The sequence below is a fragment of the Coturnix japonica genome, unplaced genomic scaffold (assembly GCF_054131305.1).
Source record: "Coturnix japonica strain WE unplaced genomic scaffold, WE-NBRP24 Scf040, whole genome shotgun sequence".
In the NCBI taxonomy this organism is placed as follows: Eukaryota; Metazoa; Chordata; class Aves; order Galliformes; family Phasianidae; genus Coturnix; species Coturnix japonica.
Window position 1 is genome coordinate 1,139,184 of NW_028188943.1, and position 19,796 is coordinate 1,158,979.

At 49.8% G+C, this 19,796-nt stretch overlaps 1 protein-coding gene and 2 long non-coding RNA genes across 7 annotated transcripts; all 3 read left to right on the top strand.

The window, feature by feature from the left end:
* The first annotated feature begins 319 nt into the window (after positions 1 to 319).
* On the top strand, positions 320 to 3,075 carry LOC146752907 (uncharacterized). The gene is made up of 4 exons (XR_014940262.1): positions 320 to 882; positions 1,222 to 1,281; positions 2,086 to 2,157; positions 2,517 to 3,075. It is a non-coding gene; the product is annotated as an uncharacterized LOC146752907 (long non-coding RNA).
* Positions 3,076 to 7,134: 4,059 nt separating this feature from the next.
* LOC146752908 (protein MANBAL-like) lies at positions 7,135 to 8,657 on the top strand. The gene is made up of 3 exons (XM_085531032.1): positions 7,135 to 7,521; positions 8,063 to 8,450; positions 8,635 to 8,657. The coding sequence occupies exons 1-3, from the start codon at positions 7,456 to 7,458 to the stop codon at positions 8,655 to 8,657; spliced, it is 477 nt and encodes a 158-aa protein (XP_085387158.1). The 5' UTR covers positions 7,135 to 7,455.
* Positions 8,658 to 10,843: 2,186 nt separating this feature from the next.
* LOC146752909 (uncharacterized) lies at positions 10,844 to 16,543 on the top strand. Of its 5 annotated transcripts, XR_014940351.1 has the most exons (7): positions 10,844 to 12,112; positions 13,043 to 13,163; positions 13,830 to 13,935; positions 14,122 to 14,218; positions 14,724 to 14,796; positions 15,472 to 15,688; positions 16,259 to 16,543. It is a non-coding gene; the product is annotated as an uncharacterized LOC146752909 (long non-coding RNA). The 5 variants fall into 5 exon arrangements; XR_014940352.1 differs by lacking the exon at positions 15,472 to 15,688; XR_014940355.1 differs by lacking the exon at positions 13,830 to 13,935.
* Positions 16,544 to 19,796: the final 3,253 nt, after the last annotated feature.

Below are 19,796 nucleotides of genomic sequence, written 5' to 3' on the forward strand. Positions count from 1 at the left end.
GCCGCATAGCTGCCTTGTCACAATGAGGTCACAATGCCCAGCTGCGTGCCCTAGGAGTTCTGTGCCCCAGTAGCAGCACTCGTTGTGGCTGTAGCGGTGGTGGTAGCAGCATGGCACGAGTTCTGGGGGCCTCGGCCCCCACCTGCCTTGCCTTCCTCCTCGTACTAATAGCCATGTGTTGTCAGGAGACTTGTGCTGCTCCGTGGCGAGCAGCAGAAGCAGGTGGGTGGGCAGAGATGGGTAAAAAATGAGCAGAACTGAGGGTGAGAAGCCCAGGTTCTGGTTCCAGTGGCTCTGTGCCGTGTTGCCCTAGGGCTGCCTTCGATGGGGGGTGTGTTGGAGAGGGGAGACAGGCAGCACCACAGGAGCTGGGCAAGGGCATGAGGAAGCCCTGTGCTCCCACGGCTCTGCCGCTGGATGGCTGGAGCATGCTCTTCATCCTGGGGGTGTCCTAGGGGAGACCTCGTAAGATGTGTGCTGGGAAAAGCATGAGCGTTTCTGCTCCAGCTGCCTGATGCTCCCCATAGAAAAATCCCGGTTCCCAACAGAGACCCCCAGCTGTAGCCCAGATGAGTTCAGGCACCTTTTCTTTGTATGCTCTTCCACGTGGTCCAAGAGGGGTGCTGCACGTTGCCAGGAGGGAGCATTTGTAAAGCTGCTGAGTGCCAGGCTCCAGGTCACCGTGGCACCTCTATAGCTTTGGCAATCACGGCCTGAGTCTCCCATCCCGTTACCTGGCCCCTTCCTTGTCACTAAGGGAGAGGAAGATCACAACATGCAATGGGAACATCCCTCTTCTGTTCTTTATTCTAGATGATGACATTGGTACTGCTCCAGACGACTGGATGGAGACTGCTTTTGTGCCTCAGAGGAAACTCCGAGGTAAGTTGTGAGTGTCTGTTTCTTCGGAGGTAGAAAAATTAGTGCTGTAATAGCTTATTTGGGTACATAAGGACCTCCAAAGGTCTTTCAAGTGTCTTTGTGCTCTGAAGGTCATACACAGATCAGTCATGAGTATTTCTTTACTTGGAGAATTGTCACATTTCAGTGGGAAGGCGGCCCTTGCCAGTCTTTGCTCCTATTCCTTTGCTGTTTGGGCCATGTCATTCCCTGACCTGCAGCCAGTCCTCACATGTCACTGCAGGAAAAAAAAAACAAAGCAGACCCCTGTGCGCAGTGGAAGCTCTCCTCACCTGTGTCTGATCACTCTTGTGCCTGCAGGCCCCTTTGATGCTTTTCCAAAGCAAAGTCGTGTCCCTGAGCCTGGGGTGGATGCCAGAGGTAAGTCACCAGTCTTCATCTCATGATCTTTGCTCATATTTGGCTGTGGAAGTTCAGGGGGGGGTTCATCTTTTCACTGCCTGGTGATTTCTTCTCCATGAGAAGCTTGGGTAGTCACTGTTTCTTGGGTGCTGCATGCTCCCAGCATCCCGTTGACTTTGTCTCTGTACATCAGAGATCTCCCCACTAAGAAAACCTTGAGGGGCCAAATGTTCTTCTATGCCTTCTCTGAAGATTGTTTTACATGGCCTGGAGAGAGTATCTGGAAAGCTGCTGAGTGCCAGCCAACTGCCCACCTGGCCTCTCTGCAGCTTTGCAACTTTTGACCCAGGTCTGGGTGCCATGTCATCACCTGAGCCCCTTCCAGTCACTGCGGGTCCCTAAGGAAGAGAGGAATTACAGCATACCATGGCACCCAAACAGCAGCACCCTGGCACATGAGTGGCAGGCCTGGCTGCCCCCAGGCATCAACACCAGGAGATGTTTCTCATGGATGCTTGATTACGGCTGTGCCTATAAGCAATGCCTTGCCAAAGCCTCAGCACAATCCAGCCTGTGAGCCTCAGGGCAATCCCACAGGAAAGGGCCTTTAGATCTTGCCCTTTCTTTTCCATCCCCTTCCCTTCTCCAGGCAGTTCTGCACACGGCTCCTTTTTGGACTGTCACGGTACCACTGCAGGCACCCAACAACTATTTGCCAGATGCTTCTGTGTGGCAGGGAGAGGAGAGTGCTGTGGAGCAGTGCTGTCATTCCAGTCTAAACAGGTGTCTGACAGGAGCTGCTCTGTCTGTGTTTGTTGACAGCTCCTAGTGGAGTTGAATGGCATCCAGTTTCCCAGCTGAGCTCCAGGACAGAAGCCCCAGCGATTCGAATGGGTACGTCATGAGATTTTAGTTCCTTTGAGAGATGGCAGCTCACAGTCCTAATGTCAGCCAGGCATGTCTGCAGGTGTGAGTGAGAATGCACACCTGTGTGTGTGTGTCCTGCCCTCGCACAATGCCCTGGTCCCATTCAGTGATGCTGTTATGCATTTATGTAAGTTGTAGTGTGTGGTGAAAAGTTCTCATTCTTTAGTTGCAGAAGTGCCTCCAGGGAAGGCCGTGCTAAATCCTTAGTTGTGCTGGAACCCCACAGGCATCCCAGGGGTGGCTGTTGTCGTTACTGGCTGCACTGAAAAGACCATTCAGTTTAATACCTTGTTTGTCTGAAAGTTATCTTAATGCTTTCTGTTTAGGTCCTGAGAAACAGAAAGAGGCCCTGGAAAGAGGAAAATATTTGCAGACACTGCCCTCTCTGCTAATGAAAATCAAGAAAGACAAAGCACGTGGTAGGTGTATTTCCGTCTGTTCCCTGAAAGACTTGTGAAGCTGAATTTCTAGAAATACATGTGGAGAAACTGTACCATCTTCCTGATGAGAAGCAGTTACTTACAGTCCCACTCTCTTACCTCCTTTCTAAAGAGACAGGTGGAGCACCTATGCGCTGGCTTACATTTCAAAACGGCAGAGTTCGCACATTGACTGTCCCTCTGAGAGTAAAAGAGGCCATGCAGACAGCAACTGTCACTCCAGGTAAGGGCCGCTCATAGTGGCTTCGTGGTTAGAGGTTGCTCCCCTCCCACTGCAGCCAGTTCCCAGGGACTTAGGAACTTTGTCCTTTTGGGAACTAGGCCACCAGAACCACATTCAGTAGATAAGGAGAGGAAACAGGACCCTCCATAGTACCTCCTGTGCACAGACCCCGCATTCCAGAGCTTGCTGTGCTTCCCCTGAGCCACCAGGCACAACAGCAGCCCGGAGCAGGATCCTTCCTGTGGTTGTTCTTGTCCATGTCACTCAAAGCAGCAGCTGGTGAAACAGATCCACATTATTTTCCAGGTGTGGATGGTGAGGAACATGCAAATGCCGCAGTAGATAATTTTATCAGGAAGTACTGCCTGGGATTCGGTGCGGTTATCTTCGTTACCACGCCGATGGCAATGTTTTCATGCTATCGTCTTATCAAGCAACGGAGGCAGATAAACCAGTGAGTTCTTGTTCACCCCCAACCCCATCCTGCCCCCCTCTTTACTATAGGGCTCCTGTGAGCCAGGAGGCATTTCTAGGTAAAGCAGCATAGAGAAGCCAGTTAGTTGTTGCCTAACACTGTCTGAGATTGATGCTGTCAGATGTTTTAACTGGCTGAGCCATTCCTGCTGCATGTTCTTACTGCTGGGCCTGAGACAGGCCGGGAGCTGAGGGTGGCTCTACCATGCACTGTGAGGAAGGAGAGCAGGGGGTTCTCCTGTGCCCTCAGCATGTTTCTTTCTCTGCAGGCACCTTGCTGCAGCTGCTGCAGACGAGAATACTGCCTGCAGGAAGTGGTACTTGGAAAGATGGCTTGCTCACCTCAACGAACAACTTCCTTGCCTCAAGGCGGTGGACAGAAAGACAGGGCACCAACAACGACCAGCCCAGCAGCCGCAGAGCACCACCAGAGCGGCCCCTGCCAGGCCTGACGGCTGTCGGGCTCAACTGCCCCCACTACGGCCCCTGTAGCCCACCAGCCCAGGCTCCGTGGCCCCCGGGAAGTACATCAGGCCCAGCAGCCCCTATCCACCCTGGGCATCAACACCTCTTTCAGGGGACAGGAGGGACCCACCTGGTTTGGAAGCTTGCAGTCATCGGCTGGCACCCAAACAGCAGCACCCTGGCAGATGAGTGGCAGGCCCAGCTGCCCCCAGGCATCAACACCACCCTCCTGTCCCCCACCACCATCCTTCAGGGGTTGGCAGTGGCTCCCTCAGAGCATCACCTGGGGGCAGCCACCGCCTGGGGGAAGCTTGAGAGGCCCGTCAGCCCCCAGCACCATCTCTGCCCTCACCCTCCCCTCCACCATCCATTAGGGGATGGAAGAGACCACAGCAGAGTATAGACCTGGGGACATCATCCAACAGACGGACGACCATTGCCTGGGGGAAGCCAACTGGCCCAGCAGTCCCCTGCACCCCCCAGGAACTGTCACCAACCTCCCACTTCCCTCCACCATCCTTCAGGAGGCTGGAGCAGCCCCCACAGGGTGTCAGTTTGAGGGCATCATCCGACACCCAGAAAACTACAGCCAGGGGAAAGCATACCAGGCCCCACAGCTCCCAGCCCCCCACAGCACCAACTCTGCCCTCCCGCTCCTCTCCACCATCCTTCAGGATGTGGGAGTGCCCCCCCGCCCACGGGGTCAGCTTGGGGGCATCATGCAACACCTGTAAAACCTCTGCCTGGGAGAAGTATGACAGGCCCAGAAGCCCCAAGATCCCCCCAGCACCACCTCTCTCTTCATGCTCCTCTCCACCATTGGTCAGGGGGTGGGAGCATCATCACTGGTCAACACAACAGGGGCTTCTTTCTTTAACATCCTTATTCCACCTTCTGAACTGAGTATAGCTTTTCTATAAAAAATCTCAGCACCACACATGATCATATTCAAAACATCTATAACTATACGGAATATAGATATTGTAAATCAATTCAATAAAATTCAACAACAAAACAAAATAACCAAGAAGCTGCTTCCTTCAAAAGGCAGAGTATTCTGACGAGGAGAAAACAGCAATACTAACATCACGTCACGGCGTTGCCATCAGGGCTCAAGCTAAGGCAGCCAGCTGACCAGGGCAGAACTTGTGTTAGACGCTGCTCAGTGACAACACCCAGAACAAAGTAGCAAGGATGTGAAGTACAGGAGACTACTTGCGCTTATCACATTCTGTCTGCTGTAACAGCACTACTCAAAGATTTCTAATCAGGCCAAGATCTTTGTGAAGCAGCAGTTTGTTCATTACTGCCATCATGGGCGCACACCCCTACTGACTGTTGGGCAGGGCTGCAGTGGGGAACGCCCTCCACACGCAGTCCTGGGCAGGCAAGGGCTGTCGGTGCACAGTGCCACACGCTCCTTGCCATCTGCACACACGTGGGCTGGCTTTGCACTGCCAGGCACATCGTGTCGCCTGGGCACTGCAGGTCCTCGCTTGGTGGTATGCAGAGACAGCGGGGCCAACAGATGAAGTAATCTGTGTTGTGTGCAATACTTGTATGACTTGGGAGCTGACAATCCTTGTGGTTCTCTGTCCTGCTCCAATTTATAGGAAGGAGAGGAGGTCCATACATGTATGCCTGGGCATGGTTCAAATGTTGGAGGATGGACGCTATTACGATTTAGGGTGATTAGGAAGGGAAGGCGGGCAATAGAAAATATAGGAAATAGAATCAAGGAGTCTTCATAGGAAGCAAGAGGGAGAGAGAGTCACCACCATGGATCTGGCGTGTTTTGTAGTTCAGTCATTGATCTTCAGTAGTGGTGGGTCATCAGGAGTTGTTGTTCCGCTAACGATGACTGTGACCACGGCAACAGTTTCCAATGATAGTATAAACTTACAAATAAGTCCAACGTGGTTCAGTCAGCTCTCCTTGGTGTGACAGCTCAAATCCAAAATGGTTGAGTCAGCTCTCCTTGGAATGGCAGCTTCTGGCTCTGGGATCTCATCTTCTGGGCCTTGCCAGCAGACAAGAGGGAGCAGGGATGCCCACCTGCTTCCTGTTCTTCACAGGACACGATGGTATCATTCCCCAGTTTTCCCATACCAATCTGGAGCCAGATCTTCTGCCAGTAAACACTTCTGAGCACCCTCTTCTGGAGGTGAACAGCTCTGGAGGAAGGTGCTTTCAAATGTCCACAAAGTGATGTTGATTGTCACACAGTAGCACCCATCACTTGCCTCCTCCATAAATCAGTTACAGTCTTGTTGGTGAACCTGAAGACAAAAGGTCAGCGCGCTGGGACAAACAGCCACACACCAGTATCACAGAATCACAGAATGACCCGGGTTGGAAGGGACCTCAAGGATCATGAAGAACCAACCCCCCTGCCTGGCAGGGCTACCAAACATACACCTTTACTAGATCAGGTTGCCCAGGGCCCTGTCCAACCTGACCCTGAACACCTCCAAGGACGGGGCACCCACAACCTCCCTGGGCAGCCTGTTCCAGGGCCTAACCACTCTCCTAGTAAACAACCTTTCCCCCTAATATCCAACCTAAATCTTCCCTCTTTCAACTTAAATCAGTTTCCCCTTGTCCTGCTATTACCAGCCCCCTCCTCATCCTATGTGGAACACCAGTGCCAGCAGTGCGGCCGCCATTTTAGAACCCTCACCACGTCACCTTGGTCACCGCTGCCGTGCGCAATGCAGTCGCCTCTGACAGTTGTGGCAGTTAACAGCCATGTCAGCTGCAAAGAGGAAGAGGGTGGAAGTTTCCCCTGTTTCATGCGGGAGGATGGAGCTGGGGGCCCTAGGACTGAGAAGGAGGAGGGGGCCCGCCATGACCACCAGGCAGAGGAGGGGTAAGAGAGCCCAGTTCCATCGCGCCTGCACCAGCCTGGTGACGAGCAACCATGTGGAGCCCATGGAGGTGGATCCTCCTCCAGAGGAGCCCATGGAGGTGGATCCACCTCCAGAGGAGCCCATGGAGGTGGATCCGCCCGCGGCATAGCTGGCCTGGCACCACACCACCGTGCCAGGCCCCGCGTTGGCACCATTGCAGCTCCACCGTGGCTGGTCCAGGCACTGAGCCCCTTACCCGCTGCTCGGCCCCTGCCCCCGGCATTAGCTGGGTGGCATTTTTTGTAACATCTGCTCCTCCTTCGGGCTTCTTCTGCAGCCACGTCCTGTGGGCCCCCAGTCCCATCTTTACCCAGTTTTTCTTGTTGTTTTTTTGGTTAAGTTTAGTTTTAGAGTTAGGTGTAGGTTGTTGTTCATGTTTTCGAGTTAGGCATAAGTTTTTGTTCATGTTTTACTGTTAGGAGTAGGCTTAGGAGTAGGTTTAGTGTTAGGAGTTGTTGTTTTCCTGTTCGGAGTAGGTTCCTGTTCTTGCTGTAGTGTTAGGAGTAGATTGTTGTTCCCATAGTAGAGTTAGGCATAGGTTACTGTTGGTACTGTAGGGTTGGGCGTGGGTTCCTACCAGCAGCTGGCAGCAAACAGCGCTCGCTCGGTAAGCACATGTCTGCTTTCTCCCCCGGAGCTGTGAATGCGACTGCCATGAGAGCAGAGGTCTGATGCCATCTGCGAGGGATGGGATTTGCATCCGGTGGCTTTTCCATTGCAGAATGTCCAGCAGCAGAGTGTGAGTGGCCGTGAAATGAAGCTGGGCCTCAGGAGAGCAGTCTGGAGCTGCGTCACAAACATCCTGCATGACCAGCGCAAGGTAGGTGTGCCTTACTGTAAGCGTGCGCTGAAGCAGTGTTGGTTAAGCACGGCTCATTCCTCTGTCTGCAACAGATGGGCTTTCTGCGCGCTTTATTGCTGTGGCCGGTGTTGAACAGCACAGCAGCAGCGAGGCCTCGAACATGTCCACAACCAGGTACATGAATGTGAGTAAATTTAGCTGTGTGAATGATGTTATTGTTCATATTAGTAAGGCAGTATTCACATGTGTGTGATGGAGCTCAGGGATAGGTTTATTCTTGCCTGGTAAATTTTCCCTTCTTTGACACCCACCCGTCCTCTTGCTTCTCTTCCCCTCACCTGTAAGTGCAGCAATACTGAAGGCTGAGGGCTCTTCTCCGAGGCGGGCGCTAAAGGGCAACTGAAATGCAAGTTTGATGTCCCTCTTTGTTCTTGGGTCGGTAACCCAAGGTGACCAAGCTTCAGCACACTTCTCTAAGTCAGCCTGGAAATGTTTCTAGCAGGAAGTAACTCCATCACAGTGCCTGAGAGTAATGATGCCTCTTTTTCCCCCCTCACAGCAGGCAGCCTCCGTGAGAGCAGTAGAGCAGCAGGCTGTCTGTGCTATGGCTGCTGAACTGCATTTCTGGCCACCTGAGATCCCTGAGCCCATGCTAATGAAGAACATGCTGCGCCACGGACTCTTCTACGGAGCCGTTTTGCAGCTTCTCTGTGCTGGCCATCATGCTGCCAGTTTTCAAGTCCCCAGAGGCAGTAAGTGGTGCTCTCATGGGCTGGGAGAAAGGCACGGGCAACTGGCTGGGAGGGAACCATCTGTAGCTGTTGCCAGCAGCCTGGAGGTGCCAGCTCGTCTTATCCTGCGGCTGCTGCTGCGCCCTATGAGCTGCCAGGCAGAGGGTCCACCTGCCCGGGCAGGGACCACCTTGCAGGAAAGGGGTTTAGGCTGTGGTTTGTGTGGGATTTGGGGAACGAGACAGGGGTGGAGATTCTTGTGTGCCCGACTGTCAGGAAGGCGGTTCCCAGTTCTGGCAGCCCAGTGTGCCCAGGAGGGTGACTTGAGCTCCCAAAGCGAGCCGCCAACCAGTTGTTAGCTGAGAAGGTTCCCTGAGCGTTTCTGAATTGATTCTTGTAGGACTCGGAGAGTTTGTGGTCTGAGACTTGGGAAAGAATGAAGAAAGCCGAGGCAAGGCAAGTGCTGCTCAGCTGAGGAAGAAAGCTGAGAAGGAAAGCAGAAAGCAAGGATGATGGCCTGAGCAAGAAGCTACAAAGGACAGCAGAACCACCTGCAGCTCTTCCTCGGAGGTGGCACCAAAGGCAGCTTACTGAACAGTCCAGTTTACCGGCAGAGCCGTGCTTTCCCTGTCATGGACGGTGGAGATGATGGAAGTGAACTGGACAGGAAGGGCTTGTGCTGTGTTAGAAGCAAAGAGGGCTTCACATAGGCAGGACTTGGTGTATGGCAAGAGCTGGAGATGCTGTGTTCCTTCAGGGTGTGTCTCTTGAGGTCCAGGCCTGGTGTAGGGTTAGGCTGGAATAGGGCTGGCTGGGACTGGAGAGGGAGGAGGTGACGTAGCCCCATGGTCAGGCTTCTCCTTGGGTCTGACTGGAGGCTGAGTGACTGATTGCTAAGCGGAAATCCTGGGCACTGGGGTTTCATTTTGGGGTGTGGGTGGGGTAATAAATAGAAGCCGAGTCCTTTTGTACGCAATAAACTTGAAGCGAACTTTCTAAACCTGGTGCTGCCTCTTTCAGTAGCTGGTCAGAACGTCCCTCGCTCGGGCTGGCAATCGCAGGGTGATGAAGCGGTCGGCTTCACATCTCTCCCTTGACACTGTGAACGTTTTCCTACGTTTCCTTGTCTGTCTTCCCAACCTGTGGCCTTTCAGCCAACCTGTAAGTGCTGGTGACAGGCTGTGAGCATCTCCTTACTCTCTGAGGTCCGACAGAAAGAAACCAGAGGAGGGGAAGCAGCCCACAAGGAAGAAGAGTGTCCCGTGCTCAGCCCCTTGAGTTGGCCTCTCTTCCCTGAGGGCTCCTTCAGCTTCTGATGCACCGTGTGTTGCTGTTTGCCCTGGGAAGCCCAGCTGCACGCTGGCAGCCGTGGCCTGTGCATCAGCCTCCCCTTGAGGCCCAAGGAGTTGTTTGTTTTTATGTATTCACTAGTGGTGTGGCATTTTCTTATTTTGTTCTGCTTTGAGATCAGGGGTAATTTAACACCGTTGGAAGTAACTGGGGTTCAGGAGTAGCACATGTAGAATTTTGATCATGCAGCAAGTTGTGATTCCTACTGTGTTAAAGAACTGGCACACACATATACGCCTGCAGCCGGAGCTTGATTGACTCTCGTCAATACGGCCTTCCAAAGCCCGGCCCTGGGGAGCTGTCCAAAAATTTTCTAACCTTTTGTATTACCTAAGTTTATTTTAAACAGACAAGGAGGAGTAATCTCTTAAAGGCTTTTTTTAAGGCATTGGACTAGGTTTTGATTATCACGTCTCAGGAAGCTTCTGCATTCCACCTAGTGCTAATGTGATAAATCAAGAGCAGATTACACAAGAGATTCAGGCCTTGCTGCCAGTCTTTTATGAATCCGAACTTTGTTTCATGTTGCCAGATATTCTGGTTTCCTTTTCAGGAGATTCCTTTGCTGTATAATAAGAAGGCCAACTGCATCCTGGCCTGCATCAGAAACAGTGTTGCCAGCAGGAGCAGAGAGGTGATTGTCCCCCTGTTCTCAGCACTGATGAGGCCGCAGCTCGAGTGCTGTGTTCAGTTTTGGGCCCCTCAGTGCAAGGAAGACATGGAGGCCCTGGAACGTGCTCAGAGGAGGGCAACAAAGCTGGTGAGGGGTCTGGAGCACAGGCCGTATGAGGAGCGGCTGAGGGAGCTGGGATTGTTCAGCCTGGAGAAGAGGAGGCTCAGGGGAGACCTCATTGCTCTCTCTAACTTCCTGAAGGGAGGCTGTAGTGAGCTGGGGCTCAGCCTCTTCTCTCATGTAATTAATGATAGGACCCGAGGGAATGGCTTCAAGCTGCGACAGGGGAGATTCAGGCTGGAAACTACGAGGTATTACTGGTCAGAACAGGTGGCCAGGCACTGGAATGGACACAGGGAGGTGGTGAAGGGAAGGGGACGAGGGCGAGGAAGGAAGGAAGGGAATGGGAATGTAAAGGAGGGAAAGCGAGAGGAAAGACACGAAATGAGACGTGAATTTTGGGTCCTTTTCTTGCAGCCGCCCCCCCCCCACCAGGCCCCAGCCCGGCCTGAGCCACGTGACAGTGCCAGTGCCAGTGACAGGAAGTGCTTCCTGCAGGTGGCAGAGAGCACTTCCGGGCCATGGCGGCCATGAGCGGGGCCGGGAGGAGCGGGCTCTGTGCTGCGAACGGGGTCGGGCCTCGGTGCGGGGGCACGGAGGGGCTGTCGGGGGAGGAGCTTGCGGCGCTGCCGGCACCCAGAGGCGGCTCCCGGGCGGCTCCACGGTCTTGCTGTGCTGCGGAGTCACCCGGCCGGCCCCAAAAGCCTGGAGGCAGAGCCTGAGCCGGCCCCGGCCCGGATCGTGTGGTGCGGCTCCGGCCGTGCTGGGCTGTGCGGCAGGAAGATGACTTGCGGAATCAAACTCTATAATGCAGAGATGGGTTATAAAGCAGGTATGTTTATTCCAGCGTTGCGCAGCGCCGGGTGCAAGGGGGATAGCTCCTCCAAACATGCACAGCGTAAGGAGAAAAGTGTGTTACAGATATAGGTTAAGCTAATACATAATCAATAGTCTCCTCCTCAGTTTGATTGAATATTCATTACATTCCCTATGACCCCATTCCCTCATTCCCTCTGACCCCATTCCCTGCGACCCTTGCCGTTGTTTTCGGGTGAAATTCTTCTTCTGTTTTCTTCTTGGTGTTATCTGCTGTTCTCGTTCTCCCATGTCAGCATCATCTTGCCCAGGGGTATCTAATCCTTCTTCTTGTCAGAGGTCTCCGGACAATTTCTTCTTATCTTTAGTGCCCTCTTCTCTGGTTTTATTTTGACTAAGTGTCTGTAATTCCCCCTATCCCTGCACTTTTAAATGTAAACTATCCACAGTTACCCTTTGTCTTGGTTTCTGTGAAGTTCCCCTTTCCCTTTCTATAGCAAAGTGTTACCTTGCCTCCATTTAAGTCTTCGGGTCCCCAGGGAGGCTCTCCCTGGGGGTGTCCCGATTCGAAGGCAGGATTCAATCCTGCTGCAGCCCGTCCATGGCAGGCAAACACTTCTCTCATCTGCTCTTGGGACTCAGCAGTGCCAGGGGTTTCACAGCGCGCGTGTTGCAGTGGCTGGCAGCCTCCGTGTGTTTTTCTATTGCATACAGGATACCATGGTGGAGCCACGTTAGAAGCAGACGTTGGTGTCTTGTGGCAGGAGCAAGGGCAGTGGAAGCGCTGCCCAGGGCAGGGCGGTGGTGACTGCCATGAGAGCAGAGGTCTGATGCCATCTGCGAGGGATGGGATTTGCATCCGGTGGCTTTTCCGTTGCAGAATGTCCAGCAGCAGAGCGTGAGTGGCCGTGAAATGAAGCTGGGCCCCAGGAGAGCAGTCTGGAGCTGCGTCATGAGCTTCGTGCGTGGCCAGCGCAAGGTAGGTGTGCCTTACTGTAAGCGTGCGCTGAAGCAGTGTTGGTTAAGTATGGCTCACTCCTCTGTCTGCAACAGATGGGCTTTCTGCGCGCTTTATTGCTGTGGCCGTAGAATTCCCTCTTTCTTACCATCTGATCTATGAAGGCTTTTGTGTGGGAAGGGTTTGAGGAATGAGGGAGTAGAAATTGCTTTAGTCATGAGACATCTGGAAAGGTTTCACAGAAACGGCGACATTTGCAGAAGGAACGTATTGGCATTGGCAGTTGTGCCAAATACTCACTGGGATAGAGAGGAGGGAGTACCTGCAGAAGACCTTTCTCTTCTGGTTTTGAGGAAGCCATGGAGAGCTCAGATTGCAGCTTAAGCAATGTTCTTTTGTCACACTCTGTGTCCTGTGTTGCGTTCCCCAGAGTTTCATCTCTGCTTTCGATTCCAGTTCTCCTGACAGGTTAGGCTTGAATTCAGCATAATATCTGCTTCTCCCTGGGTTCAGGTTCTTTGGGTCTCCTGCCTGCTTTTTTCCCTTTTCTTAATGGAGAGTGGAGTTTCTACCACAGAGCAAAGTTTCGTGATTAACAGAAACAAATATGGAACATATTAGATGAATACAGCTCTGCATTTTTTTCTTCCTCCGGCTAGCAAGGGACTCCTGTGCTCTCATTAATATCAACAGTGAGTAGATGCTGCCTTCTGCTGGAGCCTAAAATGCTTTCCATAGTTGAGTGGTTGGAAACATAGGGTTTTAACTTAAAATTGTTTGTGCAGGGTGAAGGTTGGGAACACAATTAGAATACAGTTACACACTGCTCTATCCCCAGAACTTTCCATCATTTTTCTTAACACAGCTTACGGTTCATTTCAAAACAAACTAACAAAGATGAACTTGGGTTAGCGTAGCCCGTTTTAAATGATCCTTCTGTGTCTTTTCCAGGCTGGTAGCAGAATGGAGACTTTCCTGAGGCGCTGAGGAACAGACACAAGCTTCTTTTGAAGGCTTCAATGAAATTCTGCCCCAGCAGTATCTGCGGTCCTTTGATGCTAAGGAGCTGGAGGTAAAGGATTCTTTGACTATTGCCAGATCCAGGCTGCTACACGTAATACTTGAATTTCAGTCAGAGTCTGAAGAGCAGAGTTCATTAAGGCTAGTGGTTCTGTTTTCAGGATGTGTGAGAGAAGCCTTATGTATCAGGTAGTATTTGGTTACTGTGTTTTCATTTTCTTCTTTGCAACCAACTTAGACACATTTCTAACGTTAAGATTCTGCCAGCATAAATTTTTTGGCTGACAGTGTTTTTGTAGTCCTTGACAATGTGATTTGCGTGTGTCTAAAGAGTGAGTGACTGGAAAGCAAGGGAGATAAGAACCAAATATCAGCGGATGGTCAAATTACAGAGTGGACCAGGTTATAGCTGCTTTTGGTCTCTCCAAATTATACTCTGCAGCAGAACATCGTATTTCTAGCACAGAATGGTACGGTTAGGCAATGAGAAAGTATGGTTTGTATGTCTAAATGCATTCGTTTTCATGACTGGTGTATCTTCTTTGTTGCCACAGATGTTATTATTTGCTGTGGAAGTTTAAGAGTTTAATATTAAAACCAAGCGTTCTGTGATTGTGGGTGCTTTGAAGTACAGTAGTATTTCAGTACAATAGTCTTGCTGTAGAAGCAAAGTAGTAGCTTGTAGTTTCCATGTTTATGAAATTTTTCTTCCCTAAAGGTGCTCCTGTGTGGAATTCAAGAAATTGATCTGAATGACTGGCAGAGGCAATACAATCTTCCGGCATGATAGCAGAACCTGCAGACAGATATTGTGGTTCTGGCAGGTTTGTAGACTTCTTTTTTCCACACAAGAACACAGCAACAGCTTAATGAGCAATAGTCAGAATTACTCAACAGATAAGTAGCATGTAAATGTAAATGATAACTGCTAATCCAGCTGCCCCATGGGGGATGGGGAAGTGAACATTTCAATATTAAACTTGACATCAATGTTAATTATTATTTTTCAGTTTGGGAAATAAATAGATAATGAGAAGAGAATGAGATTTCTACAGTTTGTTACTGGAACGTGCAGATTACCAGTAGGAGGATTTGCTGACCTCACGGGTAACGAGCCCTCTTTAATGCATTTTATGCTCATGTTATTTCCTTTTTTCTTAATAAGGACCAAGCTGTGTGTTTAAGGGTATTTTTTAATGAATTTATATGGAATCTGAGTCTTGCATATTGGTAGAGCTGTGATAGAAAAAGGGATGGATGGAATGTGAACACGCCTTGCATCAGTGACTTGATCCATGGTTTGGACGTGGTCCTGGCAGGGCAGCCTGCTCTGGGTATCCTTGGTTGATCAGAGTGGCAGGACTAGATAAACTCCAGAGATTCCTTCCAGTACCAAACCAACGATGTGATTCAGTGGTTGAGTTTCTTTAAAAACCGCTTCATATTTATGCATTTCACTACGTGGATTTCTTCAGAGGGATGTAGTGAAAGACAAATGTCTTTGTGCTCTGCAAGTAGTTATAGTCTTGTTTTCACGCGCTGTTGTCATGTATTACCTACTGGTATACACGGGCAGTTAGACCTAAGAATTCATTGTTTGATTTTTGTACAGGGAGCAACAGACCCCAAAAATTTTGCATTGAGGAAGTTGGGAAGGAAAACTGGTTACCTGGAAGTCACACCTGGTAAGTACGAAGGATCAAACTCTGCTGTGGTTCTGTTCTTATGGATGGAAATCTACTTTGAGATTTTAGGAAGTGGGTGTGATATGGAAGTGTCTGAGACTGTGTGAAAGCAAAGCACTGGGCTATGGCAGTAAGCTCTGCTGAGTAATAGCTGAACTTCTGAAAAGCAGTTTTGTTGTGGAGCTGATTCCATTGTAAATGCCATGGATCTGCACACCACTAAAAATGTAAAGCTACTTTTAGTACTTAAGGTTGTCCTTTTTTTAAAGAGTTTGGGATTGATCTTTCATTATCACCACGCTCGATCTTGGCAATGAAAATAAATAGCCATGCTCATGCTCCCTCTTGGCTGGAGAAAATGTAGCTTCTGCTCAGTTTCTCAGTTACGCTGGTGCTTTGTGAAGATGCTCAGATTTTAAGTTTCAGATACAGAAGAGAGATTAGGTGAGACTTGTTACTAAATACATTGCCAGTTCTGGAAAGTTATCGCTGCTCAGGTGCTTGTTGTGCTTTAACTCTCACTTTCATAGACAAGTGCATGTCAAGATACAGGTGTTTTAGAGGGTACAAATGCAGTTTTCCTTCTGAACAGGACAGTTCATATGCCTGTGTTCCTAATGGATATTTGGTGGTTTAAACTGTTGTTCAATACTTAAGGTTTCTCTTTGTTTTCAGTTTCAATCGCTTGGACCTTCCAGCCTATAGGAATTATGAGCAGCTGAAGGAAAAGCTGTTATTTGCAACTGAAGAAACAGAAGGTTTTGGGCAGGAATAGCTGGGATTTGCACCTTGAAGAATGTGAACTCAGCGTGATGTTCTTCTTTGCTTTTTCTGCTTGTTGCAACTTCATAGTAAAGTAGACTTGACTTGGATTATTTAACAATAGTTGCGTGTAAGTAAATGGATGTTATCCTGAGGTTTTATCCATGTAAACTCTGGATTTCTATCGAGCACTTTCAGAAACCTTCTCGCTGGCGGTGAAAGCTATCCTTGCTTCACAGTTTTACTAGGAGGAAGATCTGCCTATTCCAAAGCACTGGATGGGTATTTTACCGTATACAGCTCAGAAGGAGAAGAAAAAAGCCTTATGAATATTCTGTTTATGTTAATTCTGACAGTGAAATCTAGTTATCTAACATATTTACAGGAGAGGTGAAATTAAACAGGATAATGCAAGATTAAGCTAAGACAACTAGTTTGTGTTCTGCATAATGATTTATGATTCACGTAGGGAACCTAGACATGCCGTGGATGTATAAATATCACCCAAAAGGCTTTCAGCCCTGTATTTTAAAAACACAAAGCAGTTCTAATTGACATAGCCTTAGCCCTAGTTCTATAGGGTACAGCTGTTGAATATTTTTATGGTTGAAATGTTTAGTTCAGGAAAAAGGCAGATGCTTGTATATATTTTTGCAGTCTCGGATTCCACTTACTCCATGTTTTCTTTCTTTAATTTAAGTGGCGTGTTTGTGTCTTTCCTGCTGTATTGGATGGGGAAAGTGGGCTGGATATCCCAAGCACCAGAACTTACTTTAATGTACCGCAAACAAAGAGTCAGCTGGGAAAAGCAGTCTGTGAAATGCTGCATTTGGCCAAACAGGAAAGTAAACCTGCCAGTGTGTTCAATTGGCGACGTTCTTGAAGTCTGAAATAATGTTTACTTACACGTTTTGCTTTGTAAGCCAACAAGTCTGTTGGTTTTTCTACATCATGTTCTATAGAAATAAAATGTTGTTCCTATGAACCATTGGTGCACTTTGCTGTTCTTTATGGGGATGTGGAGGAAACATCCCGTGGATGCTGTGGATAACCCCACAGCATCTGCTACCCCAGGTAATATTGGACTTCCAGCTGAGATGAATGACTTTACTGCTCCCAGCACTGCTTGAGCAACCTGGTCTGTGTGAATTCATACTGCATAACAAATACATACTCGTATGTAGCTGCCAACTAATCCCAGTTCTCAAACATGAAAGTAACTTCTGTTTCGTAGTTTGCCTTATGAAAATGACATGAAAAACTGAATGAGATGCTGAGCTGCTGATGGACGAATTAACAAAGCCTTATTGCTCCAGGTAGCTCAGGTGTTCCTATATGAAGCTGCACAGTAAATGCGTCATGTCTTCATCTGATCAAGCAGCGGGAGCTGATATTTTAATGTGTTTCTATTCCAGAAAAAGAAAAAAAAAACTTGAAAAAGAAAAGCCTGTTAAAGTTGTCTTGTTTGCATCATTCTGACATGCTGTGCTCTGTCTGTGAATTCAGCTCTTGGTTCTGCTGGTATCTCCAGCCCCTGATTCTTGTGGTGTCTTCATTTTCTTCCAGCATCACTGTTTGTGTATTGCTCTATTGAACAAGGACATGAACAGGGATCAGCAGCACTGGATGGTAAAATACTGTATGAAGTTAATTGTGGAAATTTCCTTGTATTGTAATTTCCAATACTCAGGAAACTGTAACAATATCTCTGTAAGTCAAATACTTTTATAAAATGACTCAAAGAGATGCTCGTCCTGTCGTTATTGGTTTGGTGTTACGAAGCACAAGTGTAGAAATGAAGGATTGAACTGCTGCTGGGGGTTGCAGGTAGGCTGGGTTTCTGTCGTGTGCTATTTCTGCCTGCTGGGGATGTGAGCGGGCGTTGGGCCCGAGCCCCGCTCGTGTTGGTCACAGCACAGGGGCTGTGGGAAACACTGGGAGAGCAGAGCAGGGAGAGCCGGGCTGTGTGCAGGCCAGGGCATGACATGGAACCTCGGCAGCTGCGCAGCTGCTGAGCTTTTCCCCCAAGTCTTCAGAGTCTCAGGTGATAAGGCTGTGCAGCAAAGCCAGCTGGGCACTGCTGATACTGCAGGCTTAGGGGATGAAGCCCTGCAGCACCTGCATGGCACTCCCTGTAGTCTGCCATCTTTATGTGCACAGCTGCTGTAGGTGTTGTTGGAGCAGTGGAGCGGCAGTGCGGTGCTGCAGGGCAGCTACACACCCCAGGGGCTCTCCATAGGCTGCAGTGATGTGACCCAAGTCCCACACTCACTTTCTTTCCCATTCCCAAGAATGACATACCAGTAGCAAAATGTTTTCCCCTTTTCCCAGTGTCCAAAGACAAAGATGAGGTGTCTTAGCAAGTGCACCAGCAATGTGTGGAGCAGAACCGCCTTGGGAGCCACTGTCACACCTGAGTTGATCCGTTTTAGGCTTCCCATGGAAATGTAGCATTTTGACTCTTCGTTAGTAAATCTTTGAGGTTGCATTTGACCTGCTGTTGCAATGTCTGCTGCTTGCTCTTCATGCAGCTAGTCCATGTACTTGTTTATGTAGTCAGTGCTAGGGTTTGATCTAGACAGCTCCGTCATCTTTTCAAGAGCTGCACCATGGTCGGCTGTGGAGAGAGGGTGAGTGGGAGGGGACACCTGTGTCCCACAGTGGCTCCTCCAGTCAGTGAAGGTCCTGAAATTGGTCTCTTCAGCTAATAGGGAGCTTCCCTCAGCTACCGTGTGTTTGGAGAGAGGAAGAGCAGTCCCAGGACCTTCAGCTGTGAGACTCTTCAGACGGACCTTGTGGAGACAACTGCAGGTGTAGTCTGGGATGGAACGGCTCCTGTTTGGCTCTTGTTACCCACGTGCAGCATGTGGTTATTGAGCTTATAAGGGAGCAACATAGGAAAGAATCCTGTTCTCATTTACTACCTAATGCTAAGTCATTCCTCCTCACGGGGAAGTGACTAAGCATTGGTCCTGGGTGCTAGGAGAGGAATGTCAGATCTGAAAGCAGTGTGAATGATGGACAGCCTTGTTAAACACAGGGCTGCTCTGCAGTGCAGAGGTGCTTGTGAGTTCAGAAGATACCTGCTGAAGGAGAACTGCTTTGCTGTTGGATGTCATCAAGCTGCAATCTGCCCAGGCAACAGCAAAACAGGCAGACAGATGCAGCAGAGCCCTTTGCTCTGATCTTTTCAGGAACTCAAGCAGCTTTTTGCCATCCCCACCTGGAGCCATTGAAGCGTGCAGCCAGGAGCTGGACTCAGTGGTCCTCGCAGGGACCCTCCAGCTCAGGAATTCTATCATTTTACAATCACTGAGCTTGGCAGACTTGCAAAGAGTGTGGATGTGACAGCAAGCAATTAGCATGGCCAGCATCAGGAACCCATGGTTATGAGCTTAGGGCTGGTTTAGGTTTGCCAAGCGGGGGGACTAATGCTGGGATCCTTCTCTCCGGCCTGGAGGCTCTCACACAGCAGCATGGTTCTGTGTTTGGCAGGTGGGTTGGACCCAGGCTGTGCAGGAATCAACTGGGCTCTGCTTCAGCTGCAGTCTGTGGGCCTTTGGCTTCAGCCAGCTGCTTTTCACACAGGGTACAGAAAGCTCCAGAGCCACACAAGGGCCTTCGGGCTCCAAGTGAAACCCCACAAGCTGAGGGGAAGGAAGTGAACATCACCAGAGGTGGGGACTGCACAGCACTGATGTGTGGTGACAGACTGGGGTGGGCGGTGAAGTTGGGAAGACCAAGAATGAAAGATGGGAAAAGCAGCTGAATTTAAAGGAAGAGATGTGAAACCAACAGGATCATCACCCTGTAATTGCCAGCCCAAACAAGGGACGTTTTGACCAGCGACTGCTCTGATCCACTTAACAAAAGCCACAAAACCACTCCATAAACTTAGAAGAACTGCTCAAAGCCACAAGCTACAGGTTCTGGAGGAGAGCAGGACCTTTGCCCTGCAGTCAGCAGCAGTTTCAGACACACCAAAGCCAACACTGGTTTGCTTCCGTATCTCTTGTGGGACGGCCCCAGCCAAATCATCCCTTCTGGTCTGAGGATGAGGAGGGTCAGATCCTTTCAGAGCACCAAACCCGGCAGCCAACCTCATCACCAAACAAGCAGCCAGGATCCAAACTCCAGCACTCTCCATTCATCATCCCACTTCCTCGCTGCAGTCAGTCCAATGCTTCATGAGATTCAGAAGCAAACAAAATCAATACAGTCATCTTGATCCCTGCAGG

Bases quoted from the DNA above. Each gene is read 5' to 3' on its own strand.
- LOC146752908 (XM_085531032.1), top strand. From the start codon at position 7,456: ATGAAGCTGGGCCTCAGGAGAGCAGTCTGGAGCTGCGTCACAAACATC. The intron at 7,522-8,062 runs GTAGGTGTGCCT...CCCCCCTCACAG, and splicing joins TCCTGCATGACCAGCGCAAG to CAGGCAGCCTCCGTGAGAGC. The intron at 8,451-8,634 runs GTTTGTGTGGGA...TGATTCTTGTAG, and splicing joins GGAAAGGGGTTTAGGCTGTG to GACTCGGAGAGTTTGTGGTC.